The sequence below is a fragment of the Choristoneura fumiferana genome, chromosome 9 (genome assembly GCF_025370935.1).
Source record: "Choristoneura fumiferana chromosome 9, NRCan_CFum_1, whole genome shotgun sequence".
NCBI lineage: Eukaryota > Metazoa > Arthropoda > Insecta > Lepidoptera > Tortricidae > Choristoneura > Choristoneura fumiferana.
In genome coordinates, this window is record NC_133480.1 from 7,423,790 (window position 1) to 7,441,993 (window position 18,204).

At 38.4% G+C, this 18,204-nt stretch overlaps 1 protein-coding gene across 1 annotated transcript; it reads left to right on the forward strand.

Moving 5' to 3' along the window:
* The first annotated feature begins 405 nt into the window (after window positions 1-405).
* On the forward strand, window positions 406-17,885 carry kz (putative ATP-dependent RNA helicase kurz). Its single transcript, XM_074092116.1, has 19 exons — window positions 406-590; window positions 658-840; window positions 1,260-1,434; window positions 2,088-2,588; window positions 2,754-2,969; window positions 3,721-3,962; window positions 4,397-4,543; window positions 5,896-6,045; window positions 6,804-6,969; window positions 7,665-7,884; window positions 8,504-8,732; window positions 9,119-9,241; window positions 9,666-9,806; window positions 10,443-10,598; window positions 11,778-11,973; window positions 12,670-12,894; window positions 13,991-14,132; window positions 15,106-15,308; window positions 17,755-17,885. Exons 1-19 carry the CDS (start codon window positions 516-518, stop codon window positions 17,835-17,837), a joined length of 3,573 nt encoding a protein of 1,190 aa, XP_073948217.1. The 5' UTR covers window positions 406-515; the 3' UTR covers window positions 17,838-17,885.
* The last annotated feature ends 319 nt before the right edge of the window (window positions 17,886-18,204 follow it).

Consider the following 18,204-nt stretch of genomic DNA (forward strand, 5'->3'; position numbering starts at 1 on the left):
AAGTGCCAGAGGGACCGCACGACACGAACTTCGAGTTTCGAGTTTTGTAGTAGCCCTGCTGCGCTGATTTTCAGCTGCAACCAAAATATCTAAGTACAAAAAAAGATACCTATTTGACACATTTAAATATTTAAACCTCTTACGTTATGTGCTGTTGGTAAAGAAATAAGTTCGCCTGCCCCCCCCCCTAACGTCGTCAAGCGACTGATATTTTAGCGTACTTATCCTTTAATTTTAGCTCAAAATTAGCAACAAAAAGCGGTATCATTTACCGTGTGTAGTTTTATAAACATTTTTGCCTTTTATGGAACATAGCTGTACACGCTTACATTTCTTCGCCTTTTTTGTATGAAGTAGAACTAAAAAAAAGTCATAAATTAAATGTCACCACAGACTACTAAGAGATGTCACTAAATAAATGTCATAACAAACGCATGCACGTTTTTATTTTATAAAATTGTGTCTTCATTTCAGTGATTGAATAGTATTATAATATATTGATACAAATCTTTAAGATGGGTAAGCGTGTGTTTAACGCTAAAGCTAGACAAGTGGTCAAAACAAGTATAGACAACAGTAAAACTAACGAGGTAGGTTTGTTAACTGTTTTAAGTCCCACATTGAAAACATAAAATTAACGTTTTTACGGATTTTCAGATCAAACTTGACTTTGAAAAAAGCGAATATGGTTCCGGCGATGCGAGCAATATCCTTGCTCTGCCGACTAAGAAGCGGCAGACTAAAGTTATCAAAGAGAAGAAAGAAACAACAAGATTCCTTTCAAAACAACAGAGAAAGCGATTAGAGAAAATTGTCGACAAGAAAAAAAAGAAGGAAAATGTAAGTTTAACTAACCTCATTTAACTAACTGATTAATTAATTAATTTGTGGTGCAAGGTCTTGCACCCCGTGTTGTAAAACAAGACTAAGATACACAGAATGAAACCTACAAATGTACCTCCCTATAATAATAATAATGAATCCAAATAATAATATACTAATATATTAATAGTAATATACAGATTAAAAAAAAGCATCCTCTTATCTGCACCCATGGAGGAGGTCCGCATTAAATTAAATATAACTTTTATTATTTGTAGAGGAAAAGCAAACAACTTCATTTAAATTTAACTGCAATAATATTTAAATTGGATAGCCACCTCTGCACAGATGAATATCGCAAAATGTGGGGAGGCCCTTGTCCATCAATGGGAAACTACTCCAGGCAAATTAATAATAATAATATTTTTGTTTTATAGAGATCAGCACTTCTCGAGTCCCTCACACAAGTCCAAGCATCTCTGGATGAAGTAAAACAAATGACTACTATATCCACGGTACAAACCCTTGGCTTGCGCAGACTCACTGAGTTAAAGTCGGCGGTACCTTCACAGAATGCTGACACCAGTGAGAAGAAGTTTAGCAGTGTTGCTGGTAATTTTACTGTCAATCATTTTGAACTTGGTTTTGAAAGATCATAGTCATCACCATTGTTTGTTTCACATAGTTATTCTATACCACTAATACCAGTTTTTTGAAATCAGTTTCATCGTCAAAACTTAACACCTGCAGGGTGCCACGGGCAACTGTGGCGCTCTTATAACTATATTATTATTTATCTGTTTTTGTAAGTAGTTTCAATCACCTTTGAACACAGGGTACATATCCAAAATTACCCATTTTTAGATACATAGTTAAAATCTGGCTGTTTAGCTGTCAGTTTAGATTTTCTTTAGAAAATGGTGTAGCACAACTGACAAGCACAAATTATGAGTGTAGAATTAGAAATCAAGTAGAATTATTGACTTAGTAATATACATATGAATATATTTAAAATAATTACAGTATTTGTAAGTGTACCTATTACTAAACAAAAGTTGATAGTCAATAAAAAAAAAACAAGTCAAAAAAAACAAAAGACAATCACTTTGCTGGCCATGGTCAGGCAATGTTGCTTCAAATTCCATTACTATCCTCTAATTTGAAATTAGAACAAAAGTTTAATTGTTAACACTTTTTAATAGTTATGTAAAAGTATGTAGTGTCGTAACAACTATATATATTTTTAAGTTGACTATGTTTTATAGGAGCAAAAAAACGACTGCGCCTTCTGAAACTAGACAGTGCAGATAAAAAAAAGAAAGCTAAATATGATCCAAATGTAGTTGGCCTAGAACAATCATCATCTGATGATTCCAGTTCAGAGTCTGAAATTGAAGAACCAGAAGTTGTAGAAGAAAAAAGTGAAATTCCAAATAAAGTTACTGACAAAAATAAAGATGTGATTGAAATCACTGATGAAGATCAAGAGCTGCAGAAAAATGAAAATGCCATTGTAATTGAAAAATTAAATGAAAAGGGCATGAAAGTATCAAGAAATCAGAAGGAACAAAGTAAAGTAGAAGTGCCTTTGCCAGTTAAAGAAGAAGTGAAGAAACCAGTATTAGAGCACCCTACAATTGTTATTGAAGTGAAGAGAGATCCTAAAATTCAGGTGGCTAGGCTTAAACTACCTATTTTGGGTGAAGAACAGAGAATTATGGAGCTGGTAAATGAGAATGAGTTTCTTATTGTTGCTGGTGAAACTGGTAGGTATTATGAAATACTAAAAAGTTTGCCTTTAGATAGAGACAAGTGCAAAAGCATGGTTAAATAATTTCTTAAATCAGGCGTAGCGTAGCTTTGCAAGCTTCATTAAATTTACTATCATCAAAAAAAAATGTATTAAAAATTTACATTTTAACAATTTCTAGGCAGCGGAAAAACAACTCAAATACCTCAGTTCCTCTACGAGGCAGGTTACTCAGAGCACAAGATGATTGCAGTGACTGAGCCACGGAGAGTGGCCACCGTTGCCATGGCAGCGAGAGTTGGGTATGAACTCGGTCTGAGCAGCAAAGAGGTTTCATATCTCATGCGGTTTGAAGGAAATGTTACTAAGGACACAAAGATCAAGTTCATGACTGATGGTGATTGTTTTATTTATTTAGGAGTTAGGACCAGTCTGTGCCCAGCAGTGGGACATATATTATACAGCAGCCTATGTAATGTAGTGTAGTGTAATGTAGTGTGTATACAGGCTGCTTGTGACAAATACAAATAATTTCACCTTTTTTTACCATTTACTTGTTCCTGCCCATGATAAGAAAATAAAATGTCTTGTATAGTAAGCTGGATACAATAGCCTGCTATCCATTGAAAACAAATAGTACTATCATCATCATCATCATCATGTCAGCCGAAAGACGTCCACTGCTGGATATAGGCCTCCCCCAAGGCTCTCCACTCAGACCGGTCTTGTGCTTTCCGCATCCACCGCGATCCCGCGATCTTAACCAAGTCGTTGCTCCATCTTGTTGGAGGCCTACCGACAGCTCGTCTCCCGGTCCGCGGACGCCATGAATGGTACTCTAAATTTTTGTAAAAATAATATTTTTGTCTTACGATTATATAATTTTATATACAGATGTGATGAAAAACATTGGGTGTCTGTCACACGTTACTGGAATTACGAACATTGACTCATTAAAGCCCTGAGTCTTTGACTTCAGGCTTCTAATAGACTCTTGTTCATAGTTCCTTATTTACCATTTGTAACTGTTTGTTATAGCCTAAATTGAATAAAGATTTTTTGACTTTGACTTTGACCGCACTTTGATAAGACATACACAATATGCTGTTAAGAATATGGTGTACCTCATTCACAATGTTACATTACAGGTGTCCTACTAAAAGAGATTCAAACAGATTTCCTACTGAGTAAATACTCTGTGGTCATCATTGACGAGGCACACGAGCGGAGCGTCTACACAGACATATTGCTGGGTCTCCTGTCACGGATAGTCCCACTCAGAAGGAAGAGGGGGAATCCACTCAGACTCATAGTTATGTCCGCCACACTCAGAATTGAGGACTTTACGGAGAATGCTAGGTTGTTCAAAGAGCCTCCCCCGGTTATAAAGGTAAGTTATAGCAATCATGTATTGAAGGCTGACTGAACGTATAGGTAGTGCCACGAGAGTCACAGCTACATAAAGAACTGATTGTGATTGCATAAAAGGAGAATGAATGAAATGAATGAGTGAATGGCAAAATCACACTGTCTGTCATTATATATTATGACATGTTCTTGTGTGCGTGATCTCAACTCTAGTGGCACTACCTATATTTGATTTGATAAGTCTCATCTGTTAGCCTATATTATGTATTGTCAGAGCAATTTGAGTCTTAATTGTTCTGTTAATGAAGTCGAACCGCCGTCTTGGTGTAAAACAATACACAGGCATTTTATGTGCTATGTTATATAAATCCATCATATTTTTGAGGATCTAATGGTTTACACGTGCAAAGCTTAGTGAGATATTTTTTTTTAGAATTTTGTTTTTTTCTTTCACAGATTGACGCCAGGCAGTTTCCAGTAACGGTGCACTTCAACAAGAATACTTATAGCGATTATTTGAAAGAAGCGTTTAAAAAGACGGTCAAAATTCACACGCGACTGCCTGAGGGAGGGATCTTGATTTTCGTGACGGGCCAGCAAGAGGTAACATGTCTAAAATGACTTTCTTTTTAGGGTTCCGTTGCCAAATGTCAAAAAACGGAACCCTTATGTATTTGTCATGTCTGTCTGTCTGTCTGTCCCTCCGTATGTCACAGACACTTTTTTCCGAAACTATAAGAACTATACTGTTGAAACTTGGTAAGTAGATGTATTCTGTGAACCGCATTAAGATTTTCACACAAAAACAGAAAAAAAACAATACATTTTTGGGGGCTAGAACTGAAACTCAAAATTTTTTTTTTCATCAAACCCATACATGTGGGGTACCATAGGTCTTCAAAAATGATATTGAGGTTTCTAATATCATTTTTTTTCTAAACTGAATAGTTGGCGCGAGAGACACTTCCAAAGTGGTAAAATGTGTGTCCCCCTTCTGTTACTTCTAAAATAAGAGATTGATAAAAGTAAAAAAAATTATATGATGTACTTACCATGCAAACTTCCACCGAAAATTGGTTTGAACGAGATCTAGTAACCGCAATTTACCTTTCATTCAATCAACTCAAATATAAAAATAAAAAAAAATTGTGTACGGAACCGAAATTGAACGGAAATTGTGTGCGCGAGTCCGACTCGCACTTGCCCGGTTTTTTATAAAATAGAAATTCAATGAGGCATCTCATAGATATTTTTAGTTCAATTGCCCTAAACTATAGTGCCCGTACGAAGCCGGGGTGTGATGCAAATATATGTATCATTTGTGGGGTATTTAACATTGTAGTTGTTGGAGTGTATTTATAGTTTTATCTGCACTATGTGGGATACTCTACTTATCTGTCTAATTTGTAACCTGACCCAGAGAGTGCCAAGATACAGGCTCAGCCTAGTTTGGTACTTACGGGATAATGTTTATCATTTTGTAATGTTGTAATTTGTATTTTAATTTTAATAAACTATTATATTCTATTCTATAAACCTTCTGTGAAAAAATATTTAACTGATGGTGTCCAATTTGAATAATTCAAAATGTTATATACCGGTATTGAAACAGTCTTCAATGATTTATTTGGATGCGGATTAATACAAAGATATGGATAACATAGTTTGATTTAGGTTAGCATTTTAATATATATAAAAAATTTGTTATAGTGACATAACTATAATAAATGAACTTAAAACAATTACTTTTCTCGCCCGCGACATTATGATAGCTATGTATGTCTATGCAATAAATGTGTGTTCATGCAGCTCTTCCACCTCCACACTGTAAGAACACATACAAATCATACAAGCTCAACTATCACCGCCACCACAATACACTGACCGACGCGTTTCGAGCTCAACCAGAGCTTATCCTGAGAGCAACACAACACATGAATGATTTTTTTTTTCAGATAAATTATCTCGTTCGTAAGCTAAGGGCATCGTTCCCTTACCGCAAAGACGTGGATTACACTAAGCTGATTAATAAGAAAAAACCAATCAGCGACGAAGACGCCGCCTTAGATTCTGAGCCTGAAGATATTGAGTCTGATGATGACGAGGTATGAACTTATCCAGTTTAAATTAAACGTATTTGACTTGTAATTTTTGTTGCCCACGAGCACGACTTCGCCGACGGAGAATTAAGTAACTCCTGGATAAAACAATATTATTCTATTAACCCCCTGTCTCACCATTCATTGATTAAGAGCGTTTATACCTGCTGAGCTGGCAACGTTGCATTTTTGTTAGTTTTTCTCGATTATTTCATAAAAATTTAATGAATATTAAAAATGTGGTCTGATAAGTATATAAGTTAATGTGTCTACTCCAATAATTATGCGTGATTGACTTTTATTTTCTTTAAAAACGTTAATAAACATTTGTTAATTTTTAAAGAATATAAAAGTCTATCACGAATAATTATTGGAGTAGACACATTAACTTATATATATTAAGAACAGTTCTATCAGACCACATTTTTAATTTTCATTAAATTTTTATGGAATAATCGAGAAAAACGAACAAAAATGCAATGTTGCCAGCTCAGCAGGTATAAACGCTCTTAAATTTATTTGACGGATAAATGTGATGTCATCTCTGTTTGTTTTGTCCGAATAGACGGAGACACCATCACATTTATCTGTCAAATAAAATTTATCATTGAGTGGTGAAACAGGCCCGTAGTCATTATATGGACGACTGGAAAAGGGGGGTCCAAACAATGCCGAACTCTCACCGGCTAGAAAACCTGGACGCGTCCCCAACTGCAGCAGATTTATTTAATTTTTAATTTAATTAAAGTGCTCTCTAAATTCAGGTGGAAAAAGAAATGAAGCGAGCACGCAAAGCTAGAAAGAAGATCAAGAAAAAGGCGAAGGAGTTGCCGAAGATCAATCTCGATGACTATGACATGCCGGAGGATGACGGACAAGCCGATCTGGTGGGCAGTGACGATGACAGTGACGGACATTTGAGTGATTCAGGTTAGTAATTTGAATTGGTACCCTTTGAATTCGAACCAAAAGCTACCTGATCTTATAATTATATTAAACACTAGCTTTTGCCCGCGGGAATTCGGTTATCGCGCGTGCATTTTTCCGGCATAAAAAGTACTCTATGTCACTCTCTGGCCCATAAACTATCTCTATGCCAAAAATCACGTCGATCCGTCGCTCCGTTTCGACGTGAAAGACGGACAAACATACAAACACACACTCGCATTTATAATATTAGTATGGATAATAAAAATAACAAAAAATCAAAAACCTGATTGCCTTAACAAAACTAAAAAGAAAAAAATATGTAACTAATAGTTTCTGGAATCAGACGTTACTTTAATTTAAACCAATACTTTGCTCACGCGCGGCCTTACGATAGCTATATTATGTCTATGTAACAAATGTGTGGCATGTCCTCCGTCTCCACACTGTAAGAGCACACCCAGATCACATAAACCCAACTGTCACCACCACTACCGTCTACGCTGACGCGTTTCGAATCAAGCCAGAGTTCATCATCAGAGCAACACAACCGTTCATGCCACCAGATGTTTACCAGACTCCATCAGTCAGTTTAAAATATCGCAACATGACTGTTAAATGTGACAACCTCATAATCAATTAATCATTGCCACATCATTTCGACTGCAATTTGCAATAGCTTTGATCGCACATTCCAGATGCAGAAGAAGACACCCTAGCACCAATAATAAAATCCTGCCGCCAGCCTCTTTGGGTGCTCCCACTCTTTTCAATGCTGTCATCAGCGAAGCAAGCTAGAGTATTTGAGAATCCGCCGCCCGGCGCGAGACTTTGTATCGTCAGTACTGATGTCGCTGAGACTTCGCTTACTATACCTGGCATCAAATATGTCGTGGATAGCGGAAAGAAGAAGATGCGGTGAGTTTTATTAAATGCATGTAGTCGGTCTCTCTATTCTTCACTAAGTATGTTGTCGTCAACGAAGCAAGCTGGAGTATTTGAACCTCCGCCGCCCTTTGTATCGTCGATATTGATTGTCGCTGAGACTTCAGAAAAGTATTTATTAATAGGTAGTTAATTTGCTGATTTATTAGTATACTTAAACTAAGTACTAATTATTATAAAAAATATATACTTAAACATTTTTATTTGTGGCTGTTGGCACCTAATTGCCTTGGTCTTAGACGAAGATTTTACTTTATGCACTAGATCATAAATACGATTAGGTACGAGAATGAGAGATGGTTCCCACTTGATGTTGGACCCGGATTTTATCGGATGTTAAATGGAAATAGTACCTATGTAAAATAGTGGTATAGTAAACCAATAAAAGCGTGTTAAAAACTTAATTTCCATTGGCGTTTCTAGGGTTATTTTTCAGGGGCGGAGGGGCCTGGCCTGGATTTTTGTGTGATGATATCAGTATTATAGAGTTTCGTTCGGTAGCCCAACATCCTAGGGTGGCCACTAGACCATACTGGGGTAGGCACGGCCTACTCTGCTCCCTTCCCCCATACGCCTATATTAATTTCTACAGCGTATACGACCATTCGACCGGCGCGAGCGCATGGCGCATAGTCTGGACCTCCCAAGCCTCCGCCGAGCAGCGGTCCGGCCGGGCCGGCCGCACGGGTCCGGGCCACGCCTACCGGCTGTACAGCTCCGCGGTGTTCCAGCACGACTGTCCGGCGCACCATCCGCCGGACCTCTGCCGGAGGCCGGTCGATGACTTGGTGTTACAGATGAAGTGCATGGGCATTGATAAGGTAAATAAGTCGCTGAACTAATATGTCATTCATTTTGACGAGTGCGATCTATGTTCTAATTATTTTCTCCTGTTCAATGCCACACCCGGTTTAATATTCACTTTTTGTTTTGCCATTTTCTGTGTCCCACTGCTGGCACAGGCCTCTCCCTCGCACTTCCAACTTTTGTCGGGGGCAGCTAGGTCTTGCCACTCACTGCTGATTGCGTCCAGAGGCCGTATTACCTAAAGTTTCTGACGCTCGCGACAAATGAGAGTTTTTGTATGCGTCACGAGTGCCAGAAACATTAGGCAATACGGCCCCTGGTCGTCCCGCCACCTCGGTTTCGGCCTTATAATAATATTATAGGCAAGGATTAACTTTATAACCCTGTCATATTTTTATAGGTGGTGAACTTCCCATTTCCCACGGCGCCCGATCGTCTGCAGCTTCGTTTGGCAGAGAAAAGACTAGAAGTATTAGGTATTCTAGAGAAGCCCCAAATCAGCAAGAGAAAGGATGATGAAGAGGTTAGTGGGTTTAGGACTTCTAACATTTGTTTGAAATAGTTAGTGTTCTCTAACCCAAAGTAGCTCAAAAAGTTAACATCTAGAATAGGCCAATCTCCTTTACCTTACGGCCTGTAACAAAAAAAAAGAAAGAAAGAAAAACAACATACGCCTGGCCACGCCTACTATCGACAATTCCATTAAAAAACCAATTCCAATTAAAATATATCCAGACCTAAAAGATCTTCTATTGCATCACAAAATTAAGATTAGAATACCTAAATTAAGATTAGAAGTTAAGCAATGTAATTGAACAGAAATAATTTTCAGAGAAATAAACAGTTAATTTTTTTTACAAAAAGTGTTGTGTCGCATGTGGATTATGACGTAATTTTGTATTGAATCAATGAATGAACTAACATAATTTGCATTTTATTTCTTCTAGGTGTTAAAAGTGACTCCGCTTGGCAAGGCGGTGTCAGCGTTTCCGATACTGCCGCGCTACGGGAAAATGCTGGCACTCAGTCACCAACAAAATCTTCTGCCGTACACCATAGCGCTTGTTTCTGCCCTCACTGTACAAGAGGTAAGTCAGTACAATTACAGTTTAAGAGTTAGGGCTACAGTGAATAGGCTTGTACTGAAACGGTGTGATTCATCTTCAACTTCTTCTGTACTCGCCATAAGACACCTTATTGTCTAAAGTGTTTGCAGGCATATTCACATTCGGAATCTTCACTGCATTCACTGTATGACACGGTATAAGATAGCGGTTGAAAGAGATGGTGTATGTGACATTCTCTATTTTATATCGTGACGTATAATAGTTGTGATTGCGAACATGACCGTGCGTTCTTATGGCTATGTAGTAGACAATAAATAAATAATAAATAAATATCATGGGACACCTGACACCAATTGACCTAGTCCCAAACCAAGCAAAGCTTGTACTATGTAATCCCACAAAATAGCCATAAGTAAGTGCTTTGTGTACAGCACCAGGGTACTAGTTTTAAAAACTGGTCTACAAAGAGACAGTTTTTATGTATTTTTTTGATTGGAAAAAAAGAGAAAAATTTTTTTTTTTTTTTTAGGTAGCGCTGCTTTGCATTTTTCTACTTATAACATTTAATTTCATTTCGTTTTGTGTTCAAATACTTTTTTAAAACTTAGACAACTAAACAAAAAAAAGTACACTGTAACAACAAAATAAAATTCCCAGGTGATGTCCGGCAAACCGGACAACTGGCCAGCGACTGGTCACACGCAATTACTGGGCGATCCTGGAGTTCTGCTTCGAGCCGTGGGCGCTGCTGAATATGCTCACGTCAATGGCGAGGAGCAGCTGTTCTGTGCTAAACATGGGATTAGAGAGAAGGTGAGACTTAATCCTTACCTGACCTGATGTGCTAGGATGTCTTCCGAGGAATGTGGTTCTCATGAACCAATAGAATCGCTGCAGCAGCGCAGAGCGAGGATAGCTAAATGAAGCGTTTCTATTGGTGCATGAAAAAACACTATTCGCAACACATCCTTGCACATCCCTGGTGGCAACCCAGCCTAAGCCCAGCAGCAGGTTTGCAGGTGGTAGGACCTTGTGCGAGATCGCCCGGATTGCTACCACCATCTTGCTCGCTAATCCTGCCGTGAAATAGCAGTGCTTGCACTGTTGTGTTTCGGCGTGGAGAGCAAGACAGCCGGTGAAATTACTGGCACTTGAGGTATCCCATCTTAGGCCTTTTGGTTGGCAACGCATCTGCAATCCCCCTGGTGTTGCAGGTGTCTATGGGCGGTGGTAATCTCCTACCATCAGGAGACCCACTTGCTCGTTTGCCAGCCAGTCGAATAAAAAAAAAGCCCGATTTCGCAAGAAAAATTGTGCAAGCTGTATTACCACAAACGATAATTAGATTCATAGAAATCTTTAAAAACTAAGATTAAAATCTCAGTGGAAGATTATTTTTGTTATGTAGTGAAAGAAACAGATATTTTTTTTTACATTCCGATATCGTAAATCAGATGATTTTTCTTGCAGGTCTAAACTGAGCTTTACTCAAACTTGTTAGGCTTATGTTAACTTTTTTTGGCGCAGACAATACAAACATCCATATCGTTACACAGCTCGTGTGTATTATACTGTAGTAAAATATTCGTCTGAGACCAAGGCAACAGGTGCCAACAGCCACGAACGCTTGAACTTAATTAAATAAAGTTATTTTTATTTTTTTAAACTTATGTTCTAAATTAATAAAACTAGACAAATTAAACTTTATTTGCGATGTTGCTACTTCATTTCCTCGCACCTGAAGTGAACAGCAGCTCAAGTTCGTTCATTAACCCGTTTAACCTTCGACTTAACTATCCACCCTCGCATGTGGCTCGGGTAATATGACACGTTTCGTGTACTTGTAATATTTTGTCGACTATAAAGAGATCGTTAGAAATATGTGCACACGACTTTATTGACTTAAAGTTAAGGTCGTGTTTACATATTTTTTTAACTTTAGCCGTATCGGTATCTTTCTGGTTGAGTGTATAATTTACTATTTTTCTCCAGGCCATCAAGGAAATCCGAAAGCTTCGTAAGCAGCTAACCTCCGAGATCAATCTAAGCGTTGCCAATGTGGACGTGACCATAGACCCAAGTATGAAGCCACCTGATGATAATCAGGCGAGATTGCTAAGGCAGCTGCTGCTTAGTGGCTTGGGAGATCAGGTCGGAAGAAAGATAGGCCTCGACGAAGTCAAAGAGGGTAAGGCTGGTGTCTAAAAAAATTAAACTAAAAAAAAGGTTAATTGCAATAAAAAATACACGTACATTTCCCAAAAAATAATTAACTGCTAATCCGTAAATGATAGGTTGTTGTAGTCAATTTTTATAATATTACCTACTTGACTATTTGTATTTAATCGATACAATATAATTTTGATATTTTACTCTGATTAAATATGCATTACTTTACTAGTACTTCGATTACAATATCTGGTAATCTAACTAAACCTTTGCTTCTGTATGCGACGAACTCCGCTCGGTATATGCATGGTATTTTTAAGAATTTCTTACAAATTATTCATTAAAACCAATCGCCACGCCCAAACTCGACGTTATATCCAAAGTCGCTAAAGCTTCAGGTGTACCAAAGTATGCTTCAAGCTATCAAGGGAGAAGGGACAGAGATTTAATGTTGCTATAGCAACCATATAGGTCGCTACAAACAAGGACGTAATAAATGGAATCCATTGTAGGTTCCAAGTGGGTCGAGATTATTCTTTCCTTCATCAATAGTCCCTCTTGGGGCCGCTTGCACGATCTAGGGTTAAAAAGTTAAATTGTTAACATTGTGACAGATCCATACATTTTGACACTTAACCCTGGGTTACCAAATAACTCTGAAGTTATAAATTTTAGTCCGTGCAAGACCACTTTATTGTTTATTTTTCCTTACCAGGCGAAGATAAGCGCAAATTCAAATACGCTTACCTCTGCGGTGACTTAGAAGAACCAGTGCATCTTCACTCGGAGTCCATACTCCGGCGCACCATCCCCCAGTGGGTGGTGTACCAGGAGTTGTACGAGACCGGCGGGGAGGGGCGCCGGAAGATGGTCATGAGGAACGTGACTGCTATAGAGCCTGAGTGGCTCCCAAGCTATGTGCCTCAGCTGTGTCACTTGGGTATGTCACTACGTTTACACTAGCTTCGAACCTCGTCTGGTATCTCGCACGGTACCCGATGGGAACAGAGTTTTTGTTTACTCGCTCATGGTAGGATCGCGTTCATCATAAAGTCCTTTGATTCATGCTCTAAAAACCGCTCCCGAAGTAACTGTGGCGAGCGGCGAGATGATGCGCGAAGTGAGTCGCGAATGCACATGTCAATGTTACACACACTTCTCGTGACTCGTGCCGTCACTCGCACACGAGTAAGGGTCTCCCCATATCTATCCACGCGGAATGAGGGCTATCGTTTTTTGTCTTTCTAGATGGCGCCACTGTTGCGTGAGGTTTTAAGTGTGGCTTTCAAAGTCTGTTATTACGGGCGTGAAAACAAAAATAAGATTAAAATCATATTGAATACACCTTAAAACCGTACCATAAAAATATTGAGCAACCACAGTGTTGCGTAGTCCCGTTTTGTTCGGAAAAAAAGGGAGGACAAAAGTTTCCGAAAGACAAAACTGTCTCAAAACACAGACATTCATTGCCCCGTAACGCATAATTGCCATAATTAATTTCAGGTAATGCAAAATATTCACAAAATTATTCTAATTATAAATAAACCCACGTAGCTCGCCCAAATACTATGAGATTTGACATTTCAGAGACCTCACGCTACACTAGCGCCTCTAGCGGCGAATTCATACGCGATAGCCCTCATTGGCTTAAGCCGACCAAAAAACGCTTTATGTGAAAGTGAATGAAAAAGGCGTCTTCCCGTCGGTAAACGTCGTTTCACGTCGGCCGAGCCGATCGACGTCTTTTTCGCTCTTATTGCGTGGACGTAAAGAGTTTTTTGATCGGCTAAAGCCGATTCCGCGTCGATAGGTTTGGGGAGACCCTAAATGGCTATTAGATTAGCCCACTATACATACACATGAATAGTGACGCTACCGTAACGGGCTGTAAAAACAAAAACAAAAAGCGGGAAATGAAAAAAAACCGTAGTTTGACAGTGAAAACATATGTCACACTGATGTAGCTGTCTTTCTCGCGCGAATGCATAGTAGCAAGGTTGTATCATCGAATAATGTTGAGAACTCCTCTTAACCAGGTGACCCTCTCACGGAGCCCGCTCCCAGGTTCGACGAGAAAACTGGTCGCGTGAAGTGCCACTACAAGGGTACATTCGGAAAAGCGGGATGGGAGCTGCCCGTTGTGGAGATAGACTTCCCAGACAAGATCGAAAAGTACAGGTAAATACCGGTCAATTGCGGGTCAGAGTCGCTCAACCGAGGGTTTCGAACAAGGGTTTCGTATCATACTGTCCCTCTTACTCCCGTATTAAATAATATGAGCGCCAGGACGGTAAGACACGAAGTTCGAATTTTGCACTTCGCAGTATAGCCAGGTACAGTACAATCAGAATATTGCCTAACGTCGCTTGGGACTCGTTGGTTTATTTTCGTTTTCCTGAAGATTCATTATGAAAAAGAAAGAGAAAACCAATCTTCTGTTCCGAACGACATTAACAAACTTTAGCAAACTAGTTTAATTGTACATATTACTATCTATAAATATTCAGTTTTAGCAGAGCCCTTCTCCTAAGCAAAATGTACGCAGTGTGGGGTCGTTTTAGATGGTTTTTTGACATAGACAGTCAGACATAAATAATTATGATTTTCGGACTTTTCTTATTGATTGTGTTATAAGAGCTGCCTTCATACAAAATTTCAAGTTGGACAGGCGAAAGTACCATAGAAAAATCGGTTAAGGCAATTTGTATGGAAACACCTGTTTTATATAATGACCTTAATTTATGATTGCGTTGGCTGACATAGAAGTTTGATTTTTTCCTGAGTATTTGATATTAATTTCTGCTTGATACCTCTTGATATCTGAGACAAAGGGTCTTGATTGACTGAGGGATGGATAAAAAGTGATCCTTTAAGCGTTCCGTTTTTGCCAACTGAGATACGAAACCTTGAATAAGTGCCGAAAAAGTAGAGATAAATAGATAGTCACTTTAGTTTTAAATTACACCCATGTGCCCATGTAAAGCCGGGCCGATTACTTGTTAGAATTCGTTGTTCGATACATGTTAGTTTTGCGTGGTTTACGAGGAGTCAGCGGATATACACACAGACAGACGCGGCAAGCGACTTTATACCAAGTCAATAAACATGGGATAGATATAGAATTATAGTTATTCGAATCCTTTGTTTCTAGATGGTTCGCCCGTTTCCTCCTAGAGGGTACTGTCATACCGAAGCTTCGGAAGTACTCCGGTTCCCTGCTGTCGCCACCATCGACCATGGTCAAGAGTTGGTCCAAGCTCCAGCCCCGCACCGAGATATTGTTGAAGGGTCTCATCGCTAAGCGAGTGGGCAGTAAACCTGAACTCTTGGATGCGTGGAGTGAACAATCGAACTGTAAGTAATCACCAGCAAAATGAGGGTTTCTATGACATGCTAGATGGCGTTAGTGTCGTGAGAATTTTTGCCAACCCTAGTACACAGATTCGCGGTACATTTGTGATCAAATTGCGGGACTTGGCTATAAAACGCGGGACTCCTTCACACGTGCCCTTAGTGTAAGTTTTCGGTTACAAAATACGTCTCGATCGCGTTCGTGTTAAAATCTCAATTTGTATGCAAACACGAACAGCGCCTCTAGCGGAACGTTTGCGATTTTAAAAATTGAGATTTTAACGTGAACGCGATCGAGACGTATTTTGTAACCGAAAACTTACACTAAGTGTACCGACTGGGTAAGGTATTTTAGCCGTCGACGTACTGAATGACATTAAAAACTAAACCAGGAACCACTTGTATATCTAATCTTAATTTTTTGAATCGTGTGCTTTGTTTCTACACAGTAGAAATTAAACGCCAAAAAAGAATAGAATAGAAACGTTTATTCGCTAATTCGCAAATTACATAAGTACACAAAATAAAACAAGTATAAAATAAATAATTTATTGAATCAGGCGTTACTTTGCGGAGGTCCATATCAATGAACTAAAATAATTTCCTTGCTCACCCACTTCACATTAAATTCACTTGTCATTAAATATTAATGACAAAAAACATTTTTCATGTATAGCTAAATATACAAACGTACAGTCTGACTAGAATGTTAAAATCGCTCAGGACTCTGGTCAGTTTTCCTCATTATTCTGAAGATTCAAATGAGAAAGAAAAAAACACGATTTTTTTGTTCCGAGTTTCGAACGGCATTAGCAAACTAGTACAGTCGGTGCCCTAACATAAGTATCCACTTTTCTATGCAACTAGTATGAAAAATTGGAAACATAATTTAGGGAATCCTGCATACTTGTATACGCGTACGCTTAAACATATAATAATTGTAATTTATAACGTTTTAAGCATTCCCTGGAAACGTGAAAACGTTATCTCTCAAATCTACCACAGTAGAAACAAAAGTCACGGTACCGCATTAAAATAACGATCTAATTACTCTTTTATATCTACAACAATGAGTGATTTTCATTTGTTTATGTTTTTAATACTACTATTGTCAAAACGCCCTGGCCACAAATACGCGCGATAAGTGGCAAGCGGATCGTTCTTTGTTCATTACTTGTTTGGGACGTACGACGCACAGTGGTTACATCGCAGAACACGCAATGGATATAGAAAACCTTTGTCGTCCATTCAGTCGTGCGACGTCATGGTCACGGTTTTCAAAATTTACAACACACTTACATTGACCGGCAATAACATCAAACAGGATAAAATATTTCACTCGTCTTCATTTGTATAGCTATTAGACCGTCTAGATGTTTTTGAGTGCTTTATTCTAGCTGATATTATTGTGTACTCACTCCGTTATTCGGCTCTCTTGCATGTCATTATCACTACACTGCATAAGGTACCGACGCTAAAAAGTCGCCAGATAAAAAAAAACTTTTAACTTACGGATCCGTGTCAGATTATATAAAGTTTGAAAATGAAGGACAAAATATACATATAATGGCAAATAAGATATAATGAAATTATGTCAGAGTTTTAAATTTTACAGGATTATTATAAAATAAACATAACGTAACGTAAACCTGACCACGAAGCTTCCACTTCAGTTCCGGGTTCGATCCCCGGTCGGGGCTGATATTTGTACAATACATTAACTCTATTGTACACCAGAAATAGTAAGCGATACAGAAAACAGGTACACAGAGAGAAAATTACAATGTAAGCAATAGGCGGCCTTATCCTAGCTTGTACGAAAAATACGGATGTTGGACATTTGATATGTATTTTTCAGTAGGTAGGTACATTATTGATTGGTAGTGAATACATATTTTTGCAGGTGGTAGGACCTTGTGCAAGGTCCGCCCGTATGGTTACCACCATCTTGCTCGCTAATCCTGCCGTGAAGCAGCTGTGCTTGCACTGTTGTGTTTCGGCGTGGAGAGTAAGACAGCCGGTGAAATTACTGACACTTGAGGTACCCCATCTTAGGCCTCTAGGTTGGCAACGCATCTGTAAAACCCCTGGTGTTGTAGATGTTTATGGGCGGTGGTGATCTCTTACCATCTGGAGACCCACTTGCTCGTTTTCCACCCAGTCGAATAAAAAAAAATGTATATATTTATCTGTAATGTAAGTATATTCGTTGCCTCTAGTATCCATATTACAAGCTTTGATTAGTTTGGGACTATGCCAATTGGTGTCAATTGTCCCAAGATATTTATTTACCTAACGTAAATCTGTAGATAACACGACCAAAAAAGTTCGTCTAAATAATAGTTTCACTAAAAATTATGTTATATGAAGTAAACATTATGCATTTCGTTCATTATACTTTTCAATCTTTATGTATTTTGATTGGTTCCTATATTTTCGTTTGTTTCAGATTTACTCGACGAATATTTAAAATGGTTGCCAGAATCGGCGCACAACGAGGTAACATTGAATTGGCCACCTCTTAAACCATAATCTTGTACGTAAAAAATAATTCTGTTAATAAAATGTATCATATTATAATTGTGTAGTTTCATTTATTTTGGGTGAAGAAATATTATTTTACATACATAATTTTATAAACTCAAATAATAACAATATATTTTTTATAAATATAATAGATGCATTATGTGTGAAATCAAATTTGAAATCGACCATGTGCTGTACGATTAAGGAAAATATCGCGAGGAATCCTGCACACACAAATATGCAATTTGAAATACTCACTGGGACCGTGTGTGTAAATACGGCCCAAGCCCTCTCATTTTAAGAGAAGCCCTGTGGCCTGTAGTGGGGCGTTTATATATCAAATTCCCGATCAATTGAATCAGTTTAAAATAAA